Genomic DNA, 25,079 nt, shown 5'->3' on the forward strand with positions numbered 1-25,079 from the left:
CTTGGCCCTCCCCTGCCCACCCCACCCGCCGACTCCACGCCCCCTCCTGGGCCTTCTCACTCTCGGGGGGGGGGGGGGATGGGGTCCAGGCCTGGCTCAGCCTCTGGAAGGATATGGTCAGGACCTGGGAGGCATCCCAGCTCTGGCTCCGGTCCTGGGATGGGGCGCAGCGTGGAGTGTGTGGGTTACCGGGCCTCCGGCTCTGGGAAGGGGTCTGCAAGGCCCCTGGGGCTGTGGGGCCGCTGCTGAAGGCCCTAGCCTGGGCCTCCACCACGTCACTTCAGTGTGCCGTCAACTTGGCCCCGGAGGAGGGCAGGCCGGCCGTCCTGCAGGTTTGCCAAGGAGGAAACCTGTGGTGCCAAGGTGGCCTGGGGACAAAGCCGGCTACAGAGCTGGGGGGGAGGGCGTCTGGGTACAGCCATCCGACAGCAGGAAAGAAGGGGCCAGGAGAGGAACAAGCCCAGCGCAGGTGGCGGAACGGCGGCTGGGGGGCCGGCCCCCGGGACCGTCCTCTCAGACCTATTCCTGTGGCAAGGGCGGGGGGGGGGGGGCGCAGGGGGGGCACGGGGGAGCGGTGCTTAACCCTGCAGAAGGGGCCGAAGTCTGCCTTCCCTCACCGTGGGCCCTTCCTCCCTCATCACTGTCCCTGGGCACCCCTCCCAGGCTGGACACACACCCTCCCTGCTGTGGGACTCCGGGCTCTGGAGCCAAATTCCCCTGCGCTGGGATGTGAAGGGGCTGGGGGGGGGGGTAGCTACAAGGGGGAGCGGCCCCTAAAGAAGACCCCTCCAGCGAGCCGCCCCTGGAGTAGCAAGGCACCAACCCCCTCCCTCTCCCACCCGGCACACAGACTTCCCCCACTTCTGCCTGGGAGGAAGGCTGAAGGCAGGCAGGTGCTGCCAGCCTGCCCAAAGCTGGGGTGAGATGGTTAACCAGCACCCCCAAGGCCCCTGGCTCGCCCAGCTCTGCTGCCAGCCAAGGGGGGAGGGAGGAAGGGTAAATATTTGTCAAGGCAGGAGAGTCCGCAAAGGGTGAGAAAGTCGGGTACTACAACTGCGCTGCGGCGGAGGGCTGGGGGGAGGTTCTGAGAACCGGTACCGGCACCGCCTGAAGCCGCCCCCACCCCCACCCCGCCCTGACCCCCCAGTCCAGTCTCCACCCTTTCGTCGCCTAAACGACCGATCCCCGGTCAGCCCGGGGTGCCCGAGGCTTTGGAGGCGCCCAGCGCCACCTCCCCTCCGGTGACTCCAGTCCCTGGCGACACAGCTCGAGCCAGGACGAGCGCGGGCCGACGGCCTCCTCCAGCGACACCCCCAAGCCGAGCGTGGGATCTCCGGGAAGCCCGCAGGGGCCCTCCTCTTTCCCCGCCCCGCTCCAGCCGGGCCAGGGCGCGCAGCCCCGGATCGCGCGCCCCGCACGCGGCGCATCCCCGGGCAGGAGCGGGGCCGGGGCGGAGCCGGGGCGGGGCGCCGGGCCGGAGGCCTTCCGACTGCTCTGCGCCCGCCGCGCGGCGGCCATGGGGGCGCGGCTAGGCCGGCGGGCCGGGCCCGACGCGGGCTCGGAGGCCGGGGCGGCGGCGGGGTGCGGGCCCGCGCCTTAGGAGCGCCGGGTGCGCGGGCCCCGCGAGATCCAGTCCACGATCCGCGAGTGGCGGCCCGAGCGCGCCCGTCAGCTGCGGCGCCTCCTGCGCCAGGCGAGAGAAGGAGCGGGCCGGCGGGGGCTGGAGGCCGGGGAGGGGCCGGGAGGCAGTGCGGAGGGGGGCGCGCGCGCCGGGCGGTTCCCAGGGGAGGGGACGATGGGGGTCTCGTCTGGGCCGCAGGGCGAGGCGGGGACGGAGGGCAGTGGGCTACAGCTGCGCAGGGGCTCCCTGGACAGTCCGCGCAGTCTCAGGGCTTTGAGGTCGGCTGTGGCTCCTAGCCTGGAGCTAGGCGCCTGCCTTCAGACCCTGCCAAGGAGGCCGGCTGGGGGGCCAGTGGTCTTGTCCCTAGGGGCAATGGGGAGACGGGAGGCCCGGCCCTGGATCCTGCAGCCAGGACCTGGGGGGGCCAAGCTGCCGCCCGGCTGGTCAGCAGGTGCAGCAGCCTCACCCTAGCAGCCCAGACAAGGCCCAGCCTCCTCGCGGGCAGCGCCCCGGGCCACTAAGGACACACGGCTGGCACCCGCTGTGCCTCATAGCATTGGGTCAGGGTGGGCGGGGCCCTGGTTCCACAGACGCCGGCCACAGCCCAGGCCCTCTCTGCTGAGTCCTGGTGCCCTGCCGCAGCCCACCGCCCCATGCACTGAGATCGGCCTGGTCTGCAGGTGGACATGCTCGGGAAGACGGAGGCTTGGAGAAGAGCTGCAAGCCTAGGGCCGCAGAGCAAATCGGGGGCCAGCCAAGGCTGCACCCTGCCCCTCTGGGCTCCGCAGGCTGGGGGCTGGGGCTGGCCCTTTCGGGGGAGCTGTCCGCATCTGTAGAAAGCAGGCTGGGGTCCCTGGGACCCTGTCTGGGCCAGCCCCGGCTTCTGAACCCTCCCTAGCTGGCATCTCCCACTTGAACCATGTGTGAAGTGCAAATAGGCCAGCATGAATCAGCCAGGGCCCCAGATCTCCGTCTGGCAAGGAGCTCAAGACACACTGGCTGGGCGTTTCAGCTAGGTGTCTGGGGGTCCGCCCTGTCCCACGGCCAACAGGGCCTCTGCAGTTACGGCCCTCGGGCGCTGGGGCCTGGCTTCCGTGCCCTCCTGGGCTTTACGCAGAGAGCACATTACTCTCTGGCTTGTGGTGGGCAGAGGCGCCTGAGGTCTGGAGGCCCATCCTGGTTGTGCCTGTCGCGTCCTGTAAACGGACCCCCTAAAAGACAGCATGCCAGGCGCAGGGGGAGAAGAGGAGGAGGAGGGCAGGGGGTGGGGGGCGGGAAGGACAGGGCAGGCCGGGGACCTGATGGGGGATGTGCGTGAGGCTGGACAGGGGGGCTGGGGGGCGGGGGAGGCCGTGGAGGCCAGAGTCTGAGGCTTGCAGGCTGTCTCTGCCACCCCACAGCCAGCCGTGAGGACGTTTGATCTCCACCGAGGGGGTCAAGCCCAGGGGTGCCGTGGAGCAGGCTCTGGCTGGGAGGGACGGGAGGCCAGGGTCCCCCGGAGGAGGCTGTCGGGGCCGAGGCCTGAGGCTGCTCGAGCAGTGGGCAGGCTGGGCAAGGGGCTGAGGGCGCAGGCGGGGTGGTCCCTGCGCTCTGCAGCGGGCCTGGCAGCACTCTCTCGAGTGGAAGAGCAGGAGTGGGGACCACCCCGTCTGGGCGGAGTGCACCCCGACAGGAAGGGTCTGGACTGCAGCCACAGCACAGAACTGCGGCCTAGGTGGGTAGAGGTGGGGGGCCCGAAGGGAATGCTGGAGGGCACGGGCACTGAGGGGTCATCAGAGGAGCCCCCCAAAGACAAGCCCAATCTCAGAAGAACCGTGGGGGTCTCAGAACATTTTCACCTCCAGGGAACCAGTCTAAGGGTTCCCAGACCCACAAATCACCTCCCTGAGGCCCCCGACGCACTGACTCTTTGTTCACGTAGACTCCACCTGCCCTGGACAGCTGCCCATCGCTGCTGGGTGTCAGGGGAGGGGGGAAGGGGGTCCAGCAAGCCTGGGACAGGGGCAGCGGTTGGGAGGGCGTGCAGGCCAGGGAGCCCGCGGCCCTGGCTGCCTCCATTCTCAGAGGCCTGCAGGATTTGGGCCCAGAAGGGGCCCTGCTCAGCAGCCTGCTCGGCAGGAACGCCACCTTCCTCAGCCTGCCCACGGCCTGCTTGGGCCCTAGGCCCGGGACCTGCAGTGCCCCAAGACGGTGAGGCCCGCGCCCCGGGCCGGGCAGCGTGGTGGACGGGGTCCCCCGGCCTGCTGCACGCCTGGCCTCAGGAGGGTCAGCGTCCCTCTCTGGGACCCCGTGCCAGCGTCGTGTGCGAGGCTGGCCTGCAGCTGCAGCCCAAGGGAACCCTGCTGACCCAGCCCCGGGGTGTCGCCTGTCGTCTGGACCCGTTTCCTGAGCCGTGGGCCCGGCCCTGGGACTCAGGCAGGGGGTCGCGTGGGGAGCCTTCAGGATCCAGAACACTCTAACAGACCCACTGAGTCCCAGGGCTGGGAGAGAGCCGGTCCACACGTTCCCCCTGGGGACGGAAGCCCACCGCCTCCCCGAGCAGTGCACGACGGGACATCCCTCCTCCTGCTGGGCTGGCCCCTGCCACCTGCAGCCCACCCCTTGGGCCCACTGGATGTCCCGCCGTGAGGCTGGAAGGGCCCTTGCTCCCGACACAACCTGCAGCCCCGTCACAGTGAGCCCTGGTGTGAGACAGGGGCGCCCTCCCCCGGGCCCAGCCGGCTCTGAGCCGCCACGTCCAGGTGCAGCGGTCGCCACAGGCACCCCGAGACTAGCCTGGAGCCGTTGCGGGGACCCTGGGCTTGCTGCCACTATGCACGCACGCTGCTCACAGAGCCTGGATGAAAGAATGTGCTGGGTGGCGGAGTGGGCTCGGTGCCGGCTCTGCGGAAAGCAGGCCGCCCCACATCCTGCCCAGCTGGGCCTCTGCGAGGGCCCGCTTAGGAGCGAGAGAGAGAGGGGGCCAGGATGGGGGTGGGGGGCGCCGTCAAACAGCCACCCTCCCCTGGCGGCCCAGACCCAGTCCACGGGCGCCGGCCCGCTGGACGGGGAGAGGGGGGAGGGCGTGCTGACCTGGCTGGCTCCTGTTTCCCGGGGCGGCGTGGGGGCAGCGGGGCTCCCTGGAGGGGCCTGGTCCTGGGGGGCGCCGAGGGTGCGCGGGGAGCCGGCGGGTCGCCCGAGGCTCTGGCCCGGGGCCTGAGGACCGGGAACAAGGGCCCATTGTCTGGGCCTCCTCCCGCTGGGCCCCGCGGGCCTCGGACCAGCCTGTCCAGCTCCCAGCGGGCAGCCTCTCCTGGCTGTGAGCCAGGCTGCGGCGGGGAGCGGGGGGGTCAGCGGCCAGCTGTGCGCATGCCCGACTCGGGCCCCCGAGGCCAGCCTCCCTGACCGCGCTGCCCCCCGCAGCACCTGGAGCTCGGAGTCCTCGGGCAAGACCCGCCAGCAGCTTGTCTACAGCCTAGCCCCTCAGCCAGGCGGTTGCAGGGGGCCCACCCGCCTTGGAGGGAGGCTCAGGGCTGGAGAGGGGGCAGGCGTGCAGCCCCCAGCCCAAGGCGCCCCCTTGCTGCAGGCACCCCCCTGGCCCGGCTCCTCTCCGTGGGAGCTGCTGTTGGCCCGGCCCCCTGGACCAACATGACCTCAGCGGCAGTCAGCTGAGTCCCTGAGGCAACCTGGGAGGCAGGTGGCGCCCGGGTCTTGTCACCAGGGGGGAAACTGAGGCTGGGGCAGGCGTGGCGTGCCCAGGGCCACACCGCCCTCTGGGAACCCCTGGCCTGAGCTGGGGCTCCACGGCCAGCCCAGCAGCCCACGTTGCCACGGGGTCCCCCTCAGTCGGGCCACATGGCCTGGTGCGCACAGGCTTGTTCTGGCAACAGGCCACTGGCACCCGGGCCCTGGAGCGCCTCCTTGCCCCCCCAGTCTGCTGCTCTTGGCCTCGGGCCTGTGGGGGCTGTTCCTTGTCTTGGCGGGCAGGGGCTCTGGAGGTGCCCCCACCACTCTTGGCCCCCAGGCAGCCAGCCCCAGGCTCAAGTGACAGGACAGAACCACAGGGGTTCTGCGGGGGATGGGGGACCCCACTCCGTCTTGAGTTCCAGCTTATGACGCAGGGAGCGTCCCACAGGGCAGGTCCCAGCCTACGTCCCCCAACACGGCCCTCTTTCAGCCTGCGTCTGTTCCCTCCCTGGCCCCCAAGCCTCGGGGTGGGGGACACCGGGCACCCTCAGGAGCATCCATCCTTCCAAAATGGTCAGTGACCTTCGAGGAGGCACGTGGAAACACTGACCGGGTGGGCTTGGGGTCCAGCACCCTGATTTGGAGACCTGGCTGCGCCTTAGTGGCATGTGGCCGTGGAGGAGTCAGGTCACCCCCTCCGCCAGCACCACGGGATAAGCAATGCCACCCCACTGGGTTGGTGTAAAAATCAGAGCCAACCATTGTGAGAGGCGTGGCGAGGCCTCCAACAGTGGGTTTTTAGAACAGCCTTGATAAACGCAGGTGCGTCGAATCCTCACAGCCAGGCCGCCTCTTAACCAAGGGGACTGAGGCTCAGAGCTCTTGGCAGCATTGCCTGTGGCCACTCGCCCAGGAAGTGGCCGTGTGCAGGGGCCTGGGCCGCCCTGACCAGGGGCCGCCGCCTGAGGCCAGGGTGGTGGCGGCGGGGCCCTTGCTGAGTCCCTCCCCGCCCGTGACTCTCCCGCAGCTCCGGAAGACCCTGCCAGCAGGCGAGGCCGTGGACCTGTCGGGAATCCCCGTTGGCCCGGGACCCGCGGCCCGTCACGCGCTATTTGGGCTGGCAGGGCTGGCCCTGAGCTTCACGGGGCTCAGCGACAGGCTGCCATGCCCGCTGCTGCCCAGCCTCTGAGCCAGCACCCCTCGCCGCCCACCATCCACAAGGGCCCAGACCCGGGGCCCCGGCCCTGGCGTCCCGCTGGGGCTCTGTGGCTGCAGGGCCCACGCCCCAGGCCTGCTGCACCGGGTGACCCACCAACCGCCCTGGCTCCCGGCTCCCGAGCCCATGGGCGGACGGGGTGATGGGGGCGGACGGGGTGATGGGGGCGGAGGTCCCCCCGGAGCCAGTGTGCGGAGTGGGGGGGCCAGCACGTATAAAGGGCCACGCCCTCTCCACCTCAGCCTTTCTGCACCGTGGGCCTCGGGGGCCACTGGGCACCAGCCTGGCCCCTGGGGTGAGAAGGGGGGCCTGCAAAAGGGAGGGACCGGACTCAGCCTGGCCTCCCCTGGGTGCTCCCTGGACAGCGTTCCCTGGGAGGCCGAAGCGGGAGGTCTGTCTATGGGTGGGGACTTGGAGGAGACCTCCGGGGCCCGGCCGGTCCGGGCAGGGCCTGGACACCTGGAGGACGGGACCCAGAGCGGGGCAGAGCTCCTGCCTGAGCCCAGGCTGCTTAACACCCCCCTCAACCAGGATTCCCTGGGCCGGGCACACAACTGTGCCGACGGGGCGAGGCCCACCAGCTCTGGTGCCACCCGCCAGGCCTCCTATACTTGGTGAGTGGGCGGCTCCACGGGGCAGGGGAGGAGAGACAGCAGTCAGAGACAAAGAGCTCTGTGCTCCCTGCAGGCCCTGGAGGGCCCCACACTGAGTCCTCCCCCGTGGGGAAACCCAGGGGTGCACGCGGGGGTGAGGGGCGGGCACAGCTGGCAGCAGGAGGCCCGGGGGGGGGGGAGCAGGACCCACGGGCGGGCTGCAGACCAGGCGCCTTGCTGCCCACCCAGGCCTGCATTGGGGGCTGGAGCTCAGCACCACTGGGAGCTGGGCAGGGACGCCAAGCTGGTGGAGTGCTGTCACCGTGCCCGGCCCAGGGCACCCCTGCAGGCCAGCGCCAGGGGCAGCGGGGTCTCCCGCCTCGCGGAGCGCCCCACTGGACCCTCCCCAGAGCTCCAGCCCTTGGTGGACTGCAAGCCGGCACCGTGACACACGTCTGTAGGCGGCTGGATGCCCAGCAGCGTCTTGGGCCAGAAGGGCGGCGTCAGGCCCGGGAGGGCAGGAGGCGGTGAGGTCAGGCCCCTGCCTCCCTGCGCCCAGGGGAGCCCTACCCAGAGGGACCGGAAGGCACGAGCTCTGCTCCCCTCTGTGCAGCTCTCTGCTCTCCGCCGTGGGGTCCTGGCCCCTCCCCAGCCTCCTTTAACGACATGGACCTGCCCAGTGACCCCGACTCTGGGACAGAGGGCTTGGGTCCCCGGGGGCTGGGAGGATGAGCAAGCTGGCCCGGGCCGGGCGAGCTGCTGAGCCACGGCCTGAGACTCCAGGCTATGAGTCTGCGGCCTCCCCGTCCCTCCTCCCTGCCCACCCCAGGCCTGCGTCTGCCACAGACCTGGGGCCTGACGACCGCGACCGCGTGGAGGGAATCTCACCAGACACTGCGAGGACCGTGGCCGGCGTTGCTGGCCTAGCTGTTTGGACGCAGGTCAATCTCCCTGTCTCTCAGATGGACGCCCTTCGGTGCCCCTGGCCGGGCCGGGGTGTGAAGCGGCTCTGAGCCAGTCTGCCCTGTTCCCGTGCAGGTGTCCAGAGTCCCTTTGAAGGGCCCTTGCAAACCCCAGAGAGGCTTCCTCTGCGGGCAGGGACACCGAAGAAGGCACTGCGGGCGGAGGAGGCACCAGGTGGGCCCGGCTGGGCCGGTCTGCTCCTAGGCCCAGTCTTGGAGGCAGACAGACGTGGCTTGGTCCCGCCCGTCACCCGTGGACGGTGTGGTCCTCTCAGGGCCCGGCCCCTCATCTTGGGAACGAGGCTCACCAAGCCTCCCCTTATCCCGCTGGCACGAGGCTGACAAGGCTTGGAAAGTGCCTGCCGCGCGGGGGGCTCCGGGCAGACGCTCTGCAGCGTCAGCGGGGCCTCCCCCCAGGGCTCTCTGGGTGGGAATGGCAAGAGCCCAGGCCTCGGGACGAGGCGGGGCTGAAGCCATCTAATTTAAGAGCGCTCTGCAGGCTTGCCGGGGCCAAGCACTGTTCCGAGGGCTTTATACCACTTCAATTCTCTCTGCACCTGCAGGACATGAGCGAACCGAGTCAGCGAGAGGTCGAGAGACCTGTCTGAGGTCAAAGGGCCAGGCACAGGGGGAGCCAGGAGGGGAGCCAAGCGGCTGGCTTCAGTCTGGGGTGCTGCCTGTCTCCCAGCCATCGGGGGCCGAGGAGTCACCCAAATCCCCGCCAGGGGCGCCCCAGCAAGCCAGAGGCCATTCGGCCATCATAAGGGCCCTGCTGCAGCAAGGCCAGCTGGGATCTCCCTGGGCCTCTGTCTCCTCGCGGGCAAGACAGGGTGGGGGCGGCGGCGGGGGAGCAGAGAGGAGCCAGGCTCTTCCTCTTCTGGGATGGAAAGGGACTGGTGAGGAGTAGGCCGGAAGCACTGACGGTACAGCCCCGCTCAGGCGTGTGGGGTCTGTGCCCGCTTCTGGCAAGCTGACAGACGGCTGCAGAAGCCTTGTCTCTCCGGCCTCCGCTTCTCGGGTCACACCGGCATGTTGAGAGCATCAAGAAAGACGAAGAAAACACGCCTGTCCTCTGCAGGACCGTGGTGACCAACGCTCAGGAGCTTCTGTCCTGGAAGGGAGGACGTGTGAGCCCAGATAGAAGGCTTTGATTAAAAACGCTTCCTCCTTGGAAGAAAAGCTGCAACAAACCTAGGCAGCGTATTTAAAAAGCAGAGACGTCACTTTGCTGACAAAGGTCTGTAGAGTCAAAGTTAGGGTTTTCCCAGTGGTCATGTACAGATGTGAGAGCTGGACTGTAGATCTACGCAGGCTGAGCGCCGAAGAATTGATGCTTTTGAACTGTGGTGTTGGAGAAGACTCTTTGAGAGTCCTTGGACAGCAAGGAGATCCAACCAGTCCATTCTAAAGGAAATCAACCCTGAATATTCACTGGAAGGACAGATGTTGAAGCTGAAACTCCCAATACTTTGGCCACCTGATGCGAAGAGCCAACTCACTGCAAAAGACCCTGAAGCTGGGAAAGCTGAGTGCGGGGCCAGTCTGTGTGGAATTGATATCGCACGTGTGCGTGCTCAGTGGCTCAGCCGTGTCCAACTCTTTGCGACCCCATGGACTGTAGCCCGCCAGGCTTCTGTCCATGGGATTCTCTAGGCAAGAATGCTGGAGCAGGATGCTATTTTCCCTTCCAGCGGATCTTCCTGACCCAGGGCCTGACTCTTTCGCATTGCAGGCGGATTCTTTACCTTTGAGCCACCTGGGAAGCATTCCCAAAGAATTGATAATTGATATTATCTCTTCCTTAAATATTTGGCAGATTTCCTCAGGGAAGGCTCATAAGCCTGAAGTTTTCTTTGTGGGAATGTTTTCAACTGTAATTCCAATTTAAGAGAAGTAGGAGTATTCGGGTTAGCTGTTACTTCTCAGAGGGAGTTTTTGCATTTTCGATCTTCCAAGGAATTAGTCCATTTCATCTCAGCTGTGGAATTTGACACGAAGGGGTTCATAACCTTCTCTTTCATTGTGGCTGTACTGAGAGGCTTGCAAGATCTTGTCCCCCGACCAGGGATTGGACCCAGGTGCACCGCAGTCACAGTGCTGAGTCCTAACCACTGGACCGCCAGGGAATTCTCCATTCTTCCACGACACACTGTCTCAGATGGATACAGCTGAGCTCACCGACCCAAGACCTTCCTTTTCCCTAATACAGGTGTTTAGTGTTGTCTATTAAAAGAAAAAAACCACTAACCTGCTTTGCTCCAACGAACTTGCCCATTCTGGGCATTTCACGTGTGTGGAATCACACTTTGTGTTCTCTTTCACTTACCTTGTCTTCAAAACCCATCCACGGTATAGCATGTGCCAGAAATTCATTTTTTTTTTTTAAGGCTAAATAACACTATTGTATGGATATGCCACTTTTGTTTATCCATCCACACATCAGCTGGTGCAGATTGGAGTACTGCCTTAATTCTGTTTTGTCAGTGTTGCTCTGGGGTTTGTATTATACATTTTAAAATGATCACAGACTTCAAGGACGATGCCATTTCTAGCATGAGACATTTATGGTAGTGTAGTCTTTTCCTCTCAGCCTTTATGCTAATATTGTCATGCGCTTTACATTTACAGGTCAAGAGGATGAGATGGCTGGATGGCATCACCGACTCCACGGACCCGAGTCTGAGCAAACTCGGGGAGACGGTGAAGGTCAGAGACCTTCACTTCTTTGTGTCTATCCAGACTTCCACGCGCTCTAATTTCCCTTTGGCTAGAGAAGTATCCTTTAATGCTTCTCGTATAGCAGGTCTCCTGATTATTTTCAGCCTTTGAATGTCTGAAAATGATGTATTTTGCCTTCGTCTTAAAAAGTGACTCCTCCAGGTACTGAATTCCAGACTGACAGCGTTGTGTCAATACTGTGAAGATGCTGTCTCACGCTCTTTGTATCTGTATGGCCCCCAGTGAGCAGTGCCATCCTTGTTTTCGTTCTTCTGATTATCACATTTCTTTTTTTCTCTAGCAGTTTTTTTTAAATTTTCTCTTCGTCACTGGCTTTGAACGATGATATATGCCTGGATCTGTTTCTTGTGCCTGGCGTCCATTTGGCTTCTGGGATCTGTGGGTTTATAGTTTTCATCCAGCTTGGGGAGTTTGGGGCCATTATTTCTTCAAACACTTTTTCTGTGTCTCTCATCACCTCTCCTTCAGAGACTCCAACTACTCACATATTCAGTTCAGTTCAGTTGCTCAGTCGTTTCCGACTCTACAACCCCATGAATCGCAGCACCCCAGGCCTCCCTGTCCATCATCAGCTCCCAGGGTTCACTCAGACTCACTCATCCAGCCATCTCATCCTCGGTCGTCCCCTTCTCCTCCTGCCCCCAATCACTCCCAGCATCAGAGTATTTTCCAATGAGTCAACTCTTTGCATCAGGTGGCCAAAGTACTGGAGTTTCAGCTTTAGCATCAGTCCTTCCAAAGAAATCCCAGGGCTGATCTCCTTTAGAATGGACTGGTTGGATCTCCTTGCAGTCCAAGGGACTCTCAAGAGTCTTCTCCAGCACCACAGTTCAAAAGCATCAATTCTTCGGCGCTCAGCTTTCTTCACAGTCCAACTCTCACATCCATACATGACCACAGGAAAAACCATAGCCTTGACTAGATGGACCTTAGTCGGCAAAGTAATGTCTCTGCTTTTGAATATACTATCTAGGTTGGTCATAACTTTTCTTCCAAGGAGTCAGCGTCTTTTAATTTCATGGCTGCAGTCACCATCTGCAGTGATTCTGGAGCCCCAAAAATAAAGTCTGACACTGTTTCCACTGTTTCCCCATCTATTTCCCATGAAGTCATGGGACCAGATGCCATGATCTTCGTTTTCTGAATGTTGAGCTTTAGGCCAACTTTTTCGCTCTCCTCTTTCACTTTCATCAAGAGGCTTTTTAGTTCCTCTTCACTTTCTGCCATAAGGGTGGTGTCATCTGCATGTCTGAGGTTATTGATATTTCTCCCAGCAATCTTGATTCCAGCTTGTGCTTCTTCCAGTCCAGCGTTTCTCATGATGTACTCTGCATAGAAGTTCAATAAGCAGGGTGACAATATACAGCCTTGACGTACTCCTTTTCCTATTTGAAACTGGTCTGTTGTTCCATGTCCATTTCTAACTGTTGCTTCCTGACCTGCATACAGATTTCTCAAGAGTCAGGTCAGGTGGTCTGGTATTCCCATCTCTTTCAGAATTTTCCACAGTTTATTGTGATCCACACAGTCAAAGGCTTTGGCATAGTCAATAAAGCAGAAATTGATGTTTTTCTGGAACTCTCTTGCTTTTTCCATGATCCAGCGGATGTTGGCAATTTGATCTCTGGTTCCTCTGCCTTTTCTAAATCCAGCTTGAACGTCAGGGAGTTCACGGTTGACGTATTGCTGAAGTCTGGCTTGGAGAATTTTGAGCATTACCTTACTAGCATGTGAGATGAGTGCAACTGTGCAGTAGTTTGAGCATTCTTTGGCATTCCCTTTCTTTGGGATTGGAATGAAAACTGACCTTTTCCAGTCCTGTGGCCGCTGCTGGGTTTTCCAAACTTGCTGGCATATTGAGTGCAGCACTTTCACAGCATCATCTTTCAGGATTTGAAACAGCTGAACTGGAATTCCATCACCTCCACTAGCTTTGTTCGTACACTTGAAATTTTCCCATAGTTCTTTTTCCCCAGATTTATTTCTGGCTGTGCTGTCTCTGCAGCGCTCCGTTACTGCGTGTGGGCTTTCTCTAGGTGCAGAGCGTGGGCTCTAGGGCGTGGAGGCGTCAGTAGTCGCAGGGGCTCAGCTGTCCCTCGGGAAGTGGGATCCTAGCCCTGGGACCAGGGATTGAGCCTGTGTCCCCTGCACAGAATTCTTAACCCGCGGGCACCACGGAAATGCCCTTCGAACCCTGCTCTCTGTGTGCTTCACCTCGTACAGTTTCTATAACGTGAGCTGTGCTCAGCTGCTCAGGCGTGTCCGACTCTTCGACCCCATGGACTGTAGCCCACTAGGTTCCTCTGTCCATGGAATTTCTGGGCAAGCATACTGGAACGGGCTGCCACGCCCTTCTCCAGGGGGTCTCCCCCACCCAGGGATGGAGCCAGGATCTCCCGCGTTGCGGGCGGGTTCTTCACCAGCTGAGCCTCCGTAGCTCTGCCGTAACACTCACTGACCTCTTCTGCAACGCCTCATCTACTACGGTATCTTAAGTTCAGCGAGAAACTGCTCTCTTCCTTCTTTCTCCTTCCACTACACCCCTCTTGTCCTTCTTTACAGACCTTCCATGTCTTTTGCCTTTTTGAACGCATGAAAAGCGCAAACCGCCATGCCAGCCGCCTTCCCTGCTCCTTCTAACACGCGCGTCCGTTTTGATCTGCTCTGAAGACTCTCATTACGGGCTGTGCTTGCCTGCCTCTTTGCATGGCTGGTGATCCCTGAATGGACGCCAGACGCTGCGAACTTTACTTTGTGAGGTGCTAGGTATTCTTATGTTCCTGTGAATCTTTTGGGGCTTTGTTAAAGAATACAGTTAACGGACCTAGACGCAGCCTGATCCTTTCAAGTCCCGTTTTTATGATTTGTTGGCTGGGTCCACAGCAATGTTCAATCTAGGGCTCAAAGTTCATTTACGAGGCAAGACTTTCCTGGATACTTCCAGCCACTTTTATTTAACTCACCCATCAAAGCCGTCACCTGCCGTGCCAGACGCCACACAACTGGAGACCACCCCTATAGCCCGGAGCCCTCTGCTCTGCTCACAGCATCCGATTCCAGATGCCCTCAAACCGGCCGGCCTTGCCTCGCCTCTGCTTCCCCTGTGGAGCCCACACGCAGGCCCTGGGCCATGCCTCCCCTCCCCTCCTGCCCTTGACCCACCTGGGGTTTCCTCGGGTGACCCCGCGCATCACGGCATGGCCCTTGCGCTTGGGGAGTGTCGTCTCCACGCCTGTCACCTGTCACACCTAAAAGAACACTCTTGGTCTAAGAGTCTCCCCGCCGCGGTGCGAGTCAGGTCTTCCTCTGGCCGGCAGGAGCGGGAACCGTCCCCAGGTTTGTGGCGCCGCGTCTTCCCCATGGCTTCCTTCCTGGCCTGTCTCCGGCATTTAAGAGGCGCCTCTGCAGCCCCCGGGGCCTCGGTGGGGCCGGCTTCTCCCTGCTGTTCTGCCCTCTGAACCTGAGCTGCCGCGGGGTCTCTGGACTCAGCTGGCCCCTCAAGCCGGGAAGGCTGCCACAGCCGGGATGCTCTCACCGGGCGGCAAGGCCACCTCGTGGGTTTCCCAGCTCTCGGGGGTTACTCTCCTTCAATGCCCTGAGTTTATTTTGTTTTTTTTCAGGCATGAGGGTAAGTTTCCATCTTGGCCAGAAGCAGGAATTAAAAAAAAAAAAACCTGTGTGCTTTGTTTTTTTAAGCTTATGAAATACTCAGCAGGCGTGTCTAGAGGCAGAGATGGTATCAATGACTCAGCGGAGTCTGCACCTCCCGGTACAGATAAGAGGCTGGAATCCCTCTCTTAGGCTGTGGTCCGGGTGTCCCTCCCCGACACCGCCCTTGGACCTGTGTCTTCTTTACCATGCCATGTTGCTTCCAACCTTACTGTTTTTCTTAAACTGCAATTTTCTATTAAATTTTCTTTAATGTATTTTAACTTTTCAGGGTTGTGCAGGATGTGGGATCTTAGTTCTTTGACCAGGGATCGAACTCGAATTCCCCTGCAGTGGGAATATGCAGTCTTAACTACCGGACCCCCAGGGAAGGGTGGAGGTCCTATTCACAAAAAAAAAAAAGGAAAGAAAAAAAGAGGGACCTTCCGAGGATCACCTTGGAGAAATTTACAAGGAAGACCGAAAGAGCAATGGGGGGTTAGGGGGGCAGGGAGAGAAAGAGGCGCCACAGGCAAAGCCCTGAGGTCTGACACCCGGATAACAGGAACTCCAGAAAGAACGCCCGGAAACCAAAGGAAGGGAGCCATTAACAAGTAATTCAAGACAGTTTCCCAGAAACGAAGGACTGAAGTCCGTTCTGAAAAGGCTCGTTCAGCAAGAGCCCAGTGCGATGCACCCACAGACCTTGGCTGGGGCACGGTGGTGTGGATCCCGGAGCCAGGAGAGAGTTTCGTACAAAGGTCAGTGTTCAGAACAGCCCCGGACTTCTCCACTGCAGCACAGAGTTTCCGGTGGAAAGGCAACAATGCCTTCACTATTCTAACGGAAGTGAAGTCCCACCTGGAGTCTCACCCCCAGCGGAGTATGAGAGGAGAAGTCGCTTTCCGACACGTACCCCTGCTACAGCAGAGGTGGGAGGCAGAGGTTACAAGCCACAGGAGACCTCAAGAGGAAAGCCCGTAACGGCAAGGCCTTAAGCGCAAAGGAAAGCCAGTCCATGGAGAAGAGACTGACCAGACGGGGGGATTAATGTCTTCAGACAAGTCTGGGGTTGGACCAACAACAAGCAGACAGAAAACGAAGCAAGGAAGAATGTCCTGGGTCGGCCAAAAGGCTCACTCATCACGGAAAAACCCAAACCAACTCCTGGCCGACCCAACAAGAGGATTACTAATTCTAGGAAAGAGAAAGTTCTGCACGAAAGTGATCCCATCTACCACGTGGCTCAGCTGCAATCAAACCCCGGGCCCTAATCCCTAATAACAGAAACACCGACTATGATCAGGTCAGAATTACAGTATCAGGGAGACGGGCCACGGGGAGCACATGTCGGTAGGCAGGACGGAGAAGCTGAAAGGTCAAGGAGCAGCCACACAAACAGGCTTAAATGGAGACATGGAAGCAAACACGGACAAGCAGCCCGGGGCCGAGAGGGCTGGGGGAGAGGCGGCGCAACCAACCTCCCAGAGCCACCCGCTCTTTCAGTGTGAATAACCGATCTTTTTTCCTAAAGTGTGGGACACAAAACTGTTTATAAAGCTGTTTTAGGGTAACTAAAACATCATTTTATAAAACTTCCAGGGAACTCCCCGGCAGTCCAGTGGTTGGGCCTCAGCTGCCGAGGGCCCAGGTTCGATCCCTGCTCAGGGAACCAAGGTCCCACAAACCATGGTGCGCGGCCAAAAAAAGTTAACGCTCACATAAAACTAGACACTCTAGACCAGGCTCAGAACGTGGACTTGGACAGGCTGAACCGGAATCGCTGAGTGGGGACCGCAAGGGCACGGCTCCAAACAGGTTCCGGAGCCCCCATCTCCAGGGGAGGCGCTGCGGGAACTTCGGTCGTCTCCGCGCGCATCTCAGCGGACCTGTTCCTTTTCAGAAACAGATGAACTCCTGGTCGCGTCGAAAGCAAATTACCTCCTTCCACAGGGAGTGCGCTGGAAGCTGCCCCCAGCCACCCTTCATTGAACTTTTAGGAGGAGCTCTGGGGGGACGGTCCTGGGAACTGACCTGCACGCCGGGCTGACCCGAGGACCGCCACCTCGTGGCCGTGCTGTGACCTCGGGACGGAAGCTCGCTAGGGGACCTCCCCCAGCACCGGGACCTCCGTCCAACAGGCACTACTCTAGGGCCGACGACCGACCCCCTCGCCTCCAGTTTCTGCCGAAGCTCATCCTACACAGGGCCCCTGCTGGCCCCTCTCCCGTGTCCGACTTCTAAACGCTGCTTTTCCAGTTCGGGGCTGCCATCAGCTACCGCCGCCGCACACCCCGTCTCTGCGTCAGCAGCCGCCGCCGTGCCAGTACACGCCGAGCGCTCTGTTGAACACACAGGACCCTGCCCCCCGGGTCAGCGCAGCACTGCTTAGGAAGCCAGGGCTGCAGGAGCCACGGGGCTCTCTGCGTGACCTCGTATTAGATTACTTCTGCTAGGTGCTGAGTCACTGGGGCTTGCAGGCTGCAAGCTCTGGGTCTTGGTTTCTTTCCTCACAGGCAGGACCTGTGTGTCCCGTTGTTTAAGCTGAGCTGACAGTGCTCCTGAAGAGGCTGCCGCGTGCGTGACTGCGTGCCAACAAGGGAACCTGTGCGCCCTCGGAGCCCCTCCAAGCGCTTAGCCAGTGCCGGCTGGGACGGCGGCCCCTGCGCTCATCAATAACTGCGCTACTTCAAACTGGCGCTTCCCCAGCACACCTCCCAGGGTGTCAAAGCTTAAGCTGCGGCCCAAGCAAACACAGCACAAAAACTACAAAAGGAACAGAGTCCTCAGATTCTCAAAAAGAAAAAAACACCATATTTATTTAGTTTAACATCTTACCCACATCTAAAGAAAACGATGTCAACAGATAACCTAGGACATATACATAGGCACGCACCCCGACCCAGATAACCTAAAAGAAAAAAAAAAGCAAAGTTCTGTCCAACAGATAAAATCTATCTTCGCTTCTGGAAGATGTTTCCACGTCCCATTCCACGTCCTCTCCCTCTCGCGGCCACTGAAAGGTAGGGGAGAGAAAAGACGAGGCAGGTCGGTGCGGACCCTCACCACCGAGGAGCCAGCCCGGCAGCAGGCCCGCCCGCCACGCCTCACGGGGAAAGCGCCCCCGGGAGGGGCGGGTGGCCAGGCAGAGCTGGAGAGGACGCCCCGAACCTGTCTCCTGGCCCAGCACTGCCCCACCAGAAGCTGGGGGCAGGGCCTCGCAGTGACGGTGGTTTGGGGGGCCCGCCTGGGAACCAGAGAAAAGATGAATTCTCAGAGCTGCCCCAGGGCGAGCAAACAGAACACTACAGATGCATTTAATTCACACGTAAAATTCCGAAACAGATGTTAAGTGTTAACGTCTGTTAAATCTGGGTGAGGATTCTTGTTCTCTGAGCTGTTCTGCATGTGTGAATTGTGTCTGAATGGGGGCCGGGGAACCACAGATGAAAACCCCAAACCACCCCTCGATGAAGACCGCTGTTTTGAGACTCAGGTCCGAAGAGGGGACCAGTGGCTTTGAAGAAGGGAAGATACCCTGCCGGCCTCTGGACTCTCCTTTCAGAGCCTGAAGCTGACCCAGGAGGGAGGGCAGGCTGTGAGAACCTGGGGGCACCGCCTCCAAGCGGAGCAGCAGCTGCAGCTCAGCCTCCGTACCTTCCCCTGGACGGAGGGCCAGGGCTCCAGTCCCCGCCGGGAGGGGCGAGGAGGCTCCCTGACCGGCTTTCCTGGAAGGCATCTGAAAGGCCCCTCGGAGCTCCAAGGCCACCCGAAGTGGGACAGGCCTGCTGCAGTTACAGGCCTGAGGGGCATCCAGGGACCGTCTGGGTCTTTATCGATAGATACTCAGACACTCCTAACGACTCACTCATTTGCTAGCTGATCAACACGGCAGAACTCTTCAGGACCCGGACCCTGAACAGAGTGGGCTAACCCAGGGAAAACGATCAGGCCGCGCCACTGGGAAGACCACGTCCCACTTCTGGAACGTAGCAAAGGAAGATCGCATTCGGCCTCCTTTAACGGGTAAAAGATGGCCCCAGACGGCTGACTTCCTGTCTGAGAGCGCCCCTCCCCACACCACCTCTCTCGCTCACGCTGGGCATCAGGAGACACCCCAGCCACACAGGGCCCACCGGCCCCCCAGCCCTTCAGGGCCCGCGCCTCCGCTCAGCGAGCAGAGCGGGGCAGGCTCCCCGCAGTCACCACAGCGGACTCATCCGATCTCATCTGAGCCCGTCTTTCTTTAAGGAGCAGCTGTGGATCTCGTGCGCGTCCTGAGTGGGGGCGAGTGAGGCAAGACCAAGAAGGCGGGGCCTGGGGGTCCCCAGGACTGCGGGGCAGCGGTGTGGAGCCGGCTGCCCAGTCACAGGGCCTCCCTAGCAGGCCCCGGCTCGTCTGCCCGGCACAGCCCCGAGCCCGCGGCACCTACCCTGGGCCTTCAGGATGGCCGCCTTGCCCGCAGCACCTACCCTGGGCCTTTAGGATGGCCGCCTTGCCCCGGCCAGCGCCCGAGCCCTGGTTCTTGTTCTTCATGCTCTTCAACATGGGCGCGTTCTTCAGCATGTCGGGCAGAATCAGGAAGCGGATCTTGCTGCCCCGGATGTACACCTGCTCCAGCTGGGCCACGCGGCCGTCTCTGTACGTGACCGTGATGTTGGACATCTGCAAGGGAACCGCCCTCGTCAGTAAGGTCACGGGCACCGGCAGAGAGCAGGGGGCGTGAAGGCAAGCGCTGGCTGGAGCGGGGAAGACCAGAAACGCAGATGCGTACATCACAAGATGAAGCGCCTGCGGTGTGTACCGGAGCGGGGCTGCGCCTCGCGCCTCGCAGTACGCGGGTTCCCACTTCAACGGACTGAAAACCCAAGGCTGAATGGCCAGCACGCAGAGATTCCTACCTGGAACCTGGGCCTGGCCCCCAAGCCCCAACTCTGCCGTCCGCAGGCCCCCGTCAGCGTGTGCCACGTGTCAGCCGCTGTGAACAAGCCGCAGCGGCGCAGCACCGCCTGGCCTAGCCTCGCGCACCCCCGCATCGGGCTGCAGAGGCGCCCCGAGGGCCGCCCAGCGGAGAATCCAGCCAGGAGACTGGCCGGTCGTGGGAAGGCAACAGAAACGTGCCCGTGCCAATCCCGACAGGCACCACGTCTAACAGCAGGGCAGCTCACTCCGCCAGCCTTCTGGGTGGAAAGGGAGCAGTCTGCCCACAGCGGGTCAAGCCCACGTCGCACAGCGGAGCGCTGTGCCCTGCTCCCTGGCACCTGTCGTCTCCTCACCCCGACCCGCTCTTCCCTCGGGGCGCTAACTGCCCCGCCCCGGCCTCTGCTGGAGCCCCGGCCTGCAGTCTGCTGGGGGCTCCCTGCCGCAGGCCGCCTCTCCTCCGGCCCACCCTGAGCACCCGGACAGGCCGTTCTGGAAGATCAGCGACACTCAGACTGACTGCTCTCACAACCGGCACGTGTCCGGGCTGAAGCCTGCTCACGTCAGGGGCAACGATGACGGCAACGGGTCATAACCCCGCCACAAACACACGGATAGTGTGAGCCCACGTGGAGAGCAAACGCGGGGATACACGGAGAGGCCCGCAGAGCAGACCCAGAGAACGCAGGAAGTCCCGTGGCGGAAGGAAAGCGCCCTTGCAACGGTTATACCACCACCAAGATTCAAGCAAGAACCTTCACCGGGTGCGAGGCAGGGCTGGCCACCGGGAGACCGCTGGGAAACAGAACGTTACAAGGTATTTTTTAAAGAACCTCCCCAGGAAACGCTCATCAGTCACAAAAGGAAAAGGAACAGGCCCTGAAGGGAACACACAACACCTCAACCAGAAGATCAGGTTCACCTCAGGACACAAAAATCACAACACCCCCAAAAGCATAACCCAAATGAGAAAACGTCAGAGAAGCCCCAGTCAAAGCACAGCCTAACAAAACAACCAGCCTCTAGTCTTCACCAAGCCATCAGTGGCGTGAAAAAGCAAGCTTGGAGCAACTGCTACACGCACTGAGGGGTCCGGGGCTGGGCCATGAGGGACAGCCTGCACGCCCGAAAAACCGGAGGCGCTGCAGGTGAAAGAACGGACCCCATGCTGGGGTGCCTGGCTTAACAGCACAGCGGGAGGGAGCGCGGGCACGCGTGCACACCGGGCATGCGTGAAGGGGGCCAGGACCGCAGCCCGCTCCCCAGGAGAGCTCAGAGAACACTGCGGGGGGCTCCTACGAACAAGGTAACAGCCCACACTGACCTGTCACCGAAGGGGTGAGCATGCCAACACCCGCAGAGCATCACTTCCGCGGAATCCATTAACCATCACCTTCCCCGGCCAACACCCACAGAGCATCACTTCCGCGGAATCCATTAACCATCACCTTCCCCGGCAAAACGTCTGGGAATCACGCTGCTTTAAGTATAGTGAAATTCTGGACTTGACCCTTACTTTTTTTTTTTTTAAAAGGTAGTATTTACTGTGCTTTGATGATCACAAACTTAACACACGATTGTCATTTCAAAATGAGAAAAATATTTTTTAAAATTTTTAAATGGAAAATGGCACCCCACTCCAGTACTCTTGCCTGGAGAATCCCATGGAGGGAGGAGCCTGGTGGGCTACAGTCCATGGGGTCGCAAAGAGCCGGACACAACTGAGCGACTTCACTTTCACTTTCAATCACATATAACTTCTCACTGAAAAGCAACTACTCACGTGAGCTTTCCTCAAAATCTTTTTAAAGCATTTTAATGTATCATTTATAGCCTGGTTCTCGTTTTCATAAAACTGGGAACACTATGGAGTCCTGTATCGCCCCACTTATGCCAGCGGCATTTTACCACATCAGATACTCCTCCACGCCATTTTACTGGGTGAGTAATATTCTTCATAATGTACACCAGTTTGGGTGATGAGCAACGTTGGCTGAGCTGAGACTTCCCCAGGGCAGGGCTGCCGTTGGAGGCTCTCCCAGTCGCCACCCGCTCCTCCGGGTCAGACCCGCGCCCTACACCGAAAGCTCTCCTGCCCCTGCCCCTTGACCCTCCGCAGCTGTCAGCTCCCCCAGGCAACCTCTTGCCGAGTTAACTCTATCTATCTATCCGCCTTTTACAGATGAACAAACAGGTAATTAACATTCCAAAGCCAGCTGAAATTCAAACCCACATCAGATTCCAAAGCCCAAGCTCCTAAACAGAAATTGTGTCCCACACTCTGTAAAGTGATGCTATACGAATTCACGCGCCGTGGGAAGGGAACCGCACCAAGCAGTGGGTCCAACACGTCTTAGCAGAGCGACAGTCAGCAGGTGAGTCCCGTAATCTTATTCTTTGCATTTTATGGATAAAACTATCACCCAAACCTGCTTGCTTGGCCAAGTATTTGCTCTAAGTGCAGTCACACGAGGTGCTTCTGCTAGGAAAATGGCAAATACCCACGGTATGTGAGTGGAAGATTCTGCTAACTGCAAAGCATTGTGCAAACACGCTGCGCGGGGTCGGGGGAGCTGAGCCTGATGGCTCCACTGAAGGCGGTGCTGCTGCTGCTGAGTCGCTTCAGTCGTGTCTGACTCTGTGCGACCCCACAGACGGCAGCCCACCAGGCTCCCCGTCCACAGGATTTTCCAGGCACGAGCACTGGAGGGGGCGCCACTGCTCCTCCGGAAGGCTGTGCTGCTGCTCTTAAATGGGCCCAAAGTCCGTGGGAAGACGACCACGGGACTGGGAGAAGCAAAGGACGAGCAATCTACACAGTCAGATTCTACGTTTCATATTCTCAACCTCCAAGTGGCTCTCACTGATGCCCGCCTCTCTGGTACCTCTAACAGGGCCTGGCACAGCTTAGGCACTCGGTGAACCACCGCTGACCAAGAACCTCAAGGAGCCCCAGCCGCCCGCGCCCCGCCCTCCGAGGCTCGGGCCCGCCCCGGCCCCGCGCAGAGCAGGGCACCTGGCAGTTCATGTTGTCCTCCGCCTCGATGAGCTTGCCCCGATACACCTCACCAGTGTTCGTCTCACAAGTCACGATGTGGCCCTCGGCCTCGTGGAGGACTTTGATCGGCACTCCGATAGACATCCCGGCAGGAAGAGTTCTGCGGCGGGAGAGAGACAGCAGTTAGCTCATCTTCCGAAGCCCAAGAACGCATGTGCAAACGCCACAGCCCCTCAAGGCTGACACTCTGGAAAACTCAGCAAAGCTGCCAGAGGTGCACTAGTGTTTTTTAGCTGAATTCTGAGCTTGAAGGAGCTATCTGGCAAACACGTGCAGGATGAGTGGGGAGGAACGGGGGCTCAACAGGGGGAACGCTAACGGGAATGAAAGCTGCCTCCCATCTTCCTTCCACCACAGGTCTCTTGAGTGTGCATGTTAAGTCGCTTTTCTGACTCTCTGCGACCCCATGGACTGTAGCCCACCAGGTTCCTCTGTCCATGGGATTCTCCAGGCAACAATACTGGAGTAGGCTGCCGTGCCCTTCTCCAGGGGATCTTCCCCACCCAGGAATGGAGCCCACGTCTCTTACATCTCCTGCACTGGCAGGAGGTCTTTTTAACCACTAGTGCCATCTGGGAAGCTCAGAAGGGGCTGTGCGTTTAATTCAACCCATTAAGCACTCTGACCGTCTACTTACTTCACCATTAAGCTAAAGAGAAACTATCCAAGTGTTCACAAGGTGACGACGTGCTACAAGTGGGAAACGCTCACCCTGGAGGGAAAATACAACCAGGGAAAACCCCGACCTGATCTAATTAAGAGAGAAAAAAAGCAAGTGGACTTTTTCAATCCCAAGATGGGTGTATAAAACGAAAACTTCTGTAAAATGAAATGCTTTCTGCTCTCCAGTAAACAAGCCACATCGCAGCCATTTGGTATTCCAGCCTTCCAAATGCAAATTTTTAAGCCCAGGTAAAAACCATACTGGCTTTTTGGCAGCTGTCCGTTACTTCCCGTAAGTGCTGAGGAGCTGGGGGGTGTGAGAAGCACAAGAGGCGGTCCCTCGTACCTTAGCTTTAGGGTAAGGGAGGAATTAGGCTGTGAACGGCCGAAAAGCAGGGACTGGCCCCAGACAGCTGAGATGCATATGAAATAAAAGATTTCAGGAAGCCCAGACTCTTGCATCTTCCCAAAGAACAGAAAAGTGTTAAATCTCTTCAGGCAGGAGATCTGGTCTCCATTACTCAACAGTCATCTTTTAATATTCAGATTACCTGCCCCTTGCTGCAAACTTCTTTGTAGCCTGACTCCACCCCACCCAACATTTCTCTCTCCCAGGGGTCGCCGGAAATCCTGTCTTCCGGGCTCGGAGTCCTCATGATTCCCACCGAATAAACCTAATTCTCAGGTTTTAGGTGGCGCTATTTTTTCGGTTGACAGGCAGCAGGAGGTCGGAAGAGAAGAAAAGGACCGGGAGAGGTTAGGAAAAAACAGGTTCCGTTGGTGAGGACAACGCTGAACCGCAGCTGGGGGAACCGGGGCAGCACAGAGACTATGCCACGGAAGGGCAGCCGGAATTACAAAATGCCTGCAACACGATTTAGACAGAAGCAAGGAAATGTGATAACTTGTGTTTCCAGCGTTAGGGGATCAGGTCCTGGAAGGGGGAGGGAGGCAGAGATGCCAAGGGCTTTGAAAAGAAATCAGCCAGGCAGGGATCTGGGGGGAAGGTGGCCACCAGCCAGGAACGATCTCAAGACCACTGCCTGGATACTTCGAGAAACACCGGCCTGGAGAGGTTCGGAAACCGAAGAGCAAGCACTTCGGGGAAAAAGCTAACAAACGCACCTCCAGGCGCTTGTGAGGCGCCGCTGGGGGTCTGGGTGGCCCAGCTTCCCGCGTCTCTCCCTCCACGAGCACCGCAGAGCTCCTCGGCGGCGCGTCCCCCTCCAGCCCCCCGGCCCCCCGCGGGACCTCGGCCTAGCCCGCGCCCTCCCCGCACCCCCGGCCCTGTCCTCACCGGCTCCGGGCTCCTCTTTCAGAGGCGGCAGGGTAGACGGAACTCCGGCGACTGCGAAGGCGTGAGGGCGCGAATGGCGGGCCGCGCGCTCCCAGAATACCACGCGTTCCCAAAATGCCTCGCGCAGGGCCCGCCCCCTTCCTTTACCCGAGTGGCGGCGGGCGAGGCCTCTCGCCTTCGCGTTCATCCTTATCGCGCCGGCTGGGGAACCCGAGCTCGGGTACAATAGTTCCGGGCCCGGGGAAGAGCGGGGCTGATGACCGGACCCAGGTGCCGCCGGAAACAGCGACCCTCGGGCCGGCCCGGGCCGAGGGGGACTCGCGGTCCCCAGCCCCCGACGCCAGACGCGGGCCGGACGGCGAGGCGGGCGGCGGGGGCCCGGGGCCGGGACCTGCCCCCACAGGGGAAGCCTGGGAAGCCGACGGCGCCGGGGAAGGGGTGCCCCGAGCGAGGCGAGTGCCCCCGGCGTGCGGACAGGGAAAGCGGGGACCCGGAGGCGCGGGCCGGGGGGCTGCGGGCGTGGGAGCCGGGGCGGGGCCGGGGCGGGGCCGGGGCGGGGCCGGGGCGGGCCGGGGCGGGCCGGGGCGGGGCCGGGCGGGCAGGGGCGGGGACTGGGGCGGGGCCTGGGGCCGCCGCCGCCTCCCGCCCCCTCTCCCTCCGGGGCGCTGGTGCTGGCGGCCCGGGAAGCCGGCGCGC

At 60.5% G+C, this 25,079-nt stretch overlaps 1 protein-coding gene across 1 annotated transcript; it reads right to left on the reverse strand.

The window, feature by feature from the left end:
• Positions 1-17,268: 17,268 nt before the first annotated feature.
• On the reverse strand, positions 17,269-24,487 carry SNRPD3 (small nuclear ribonucleoprotein D3 polypeptide). The gene is made up of 4 exons (XM_068990066.1): positions 24,384-24,487; positions 22,382-22,523; positions 18,918-19,110; positions 17,269-17,461 (listed from the first exon to the last, which is right to left on the reverse strand). The coding sequence occupies exons 2-4, from the start codon at positions 22,505-22,507 to the stop codon at positions 17,400-17,402; spliced, it is 381 nt and encodes a 126-aa protein (XP_068846167.1). The 5' UTR covers positions 22,508-22,523; positions 24,384-24,487; the 3' UTR covers positions 17,269-17,399.
• Positions 24,488-25,079: the final 592 nt, after the last annotated feature.

The sequence above is a fragment of the Capricornis sumatraensis genome, chromosome 17 (genome assembly GCF_032405125.1).
Source record: "Capricornis sumatraensis isolate serow.1 chromosome 17, serow.2, whole genome shotgun sequence".
Classification (NCBI taxonomy): domain Eukaryota; kingdom Metazoa; phylum Chordata; class Mammalia; order Artiodactyla; family Bovidae; genus Capricornis; species Capricornis sumatraensis.

Excerpts from the sequence above, each read along its gene's own strand:
- SNRPD3 (XM_068990066.1), bottom strand. The coding sequence starts at position 22,507 with ATGTCTATCGGAGTGCCGATCAAAGTCCTCCACGAGGCCGAGGGCCAC. Across the intron at positions 19,111-22,381 it reads AGGACAACATGAACTGCCAG|ATGTCCAACATCACGGTCAC; the intron begins GTGCCCTGCTCT and ends GTTCCCTTGCAG. Across the intron at positions 17,462-18,917 it reads GGCCATCCTAAAGGCCCAGG|TGGCCGCGAGAGGGAGAGGA; the intron begins GTAGGTGCTGCG and ends CCTACCTTTCAG.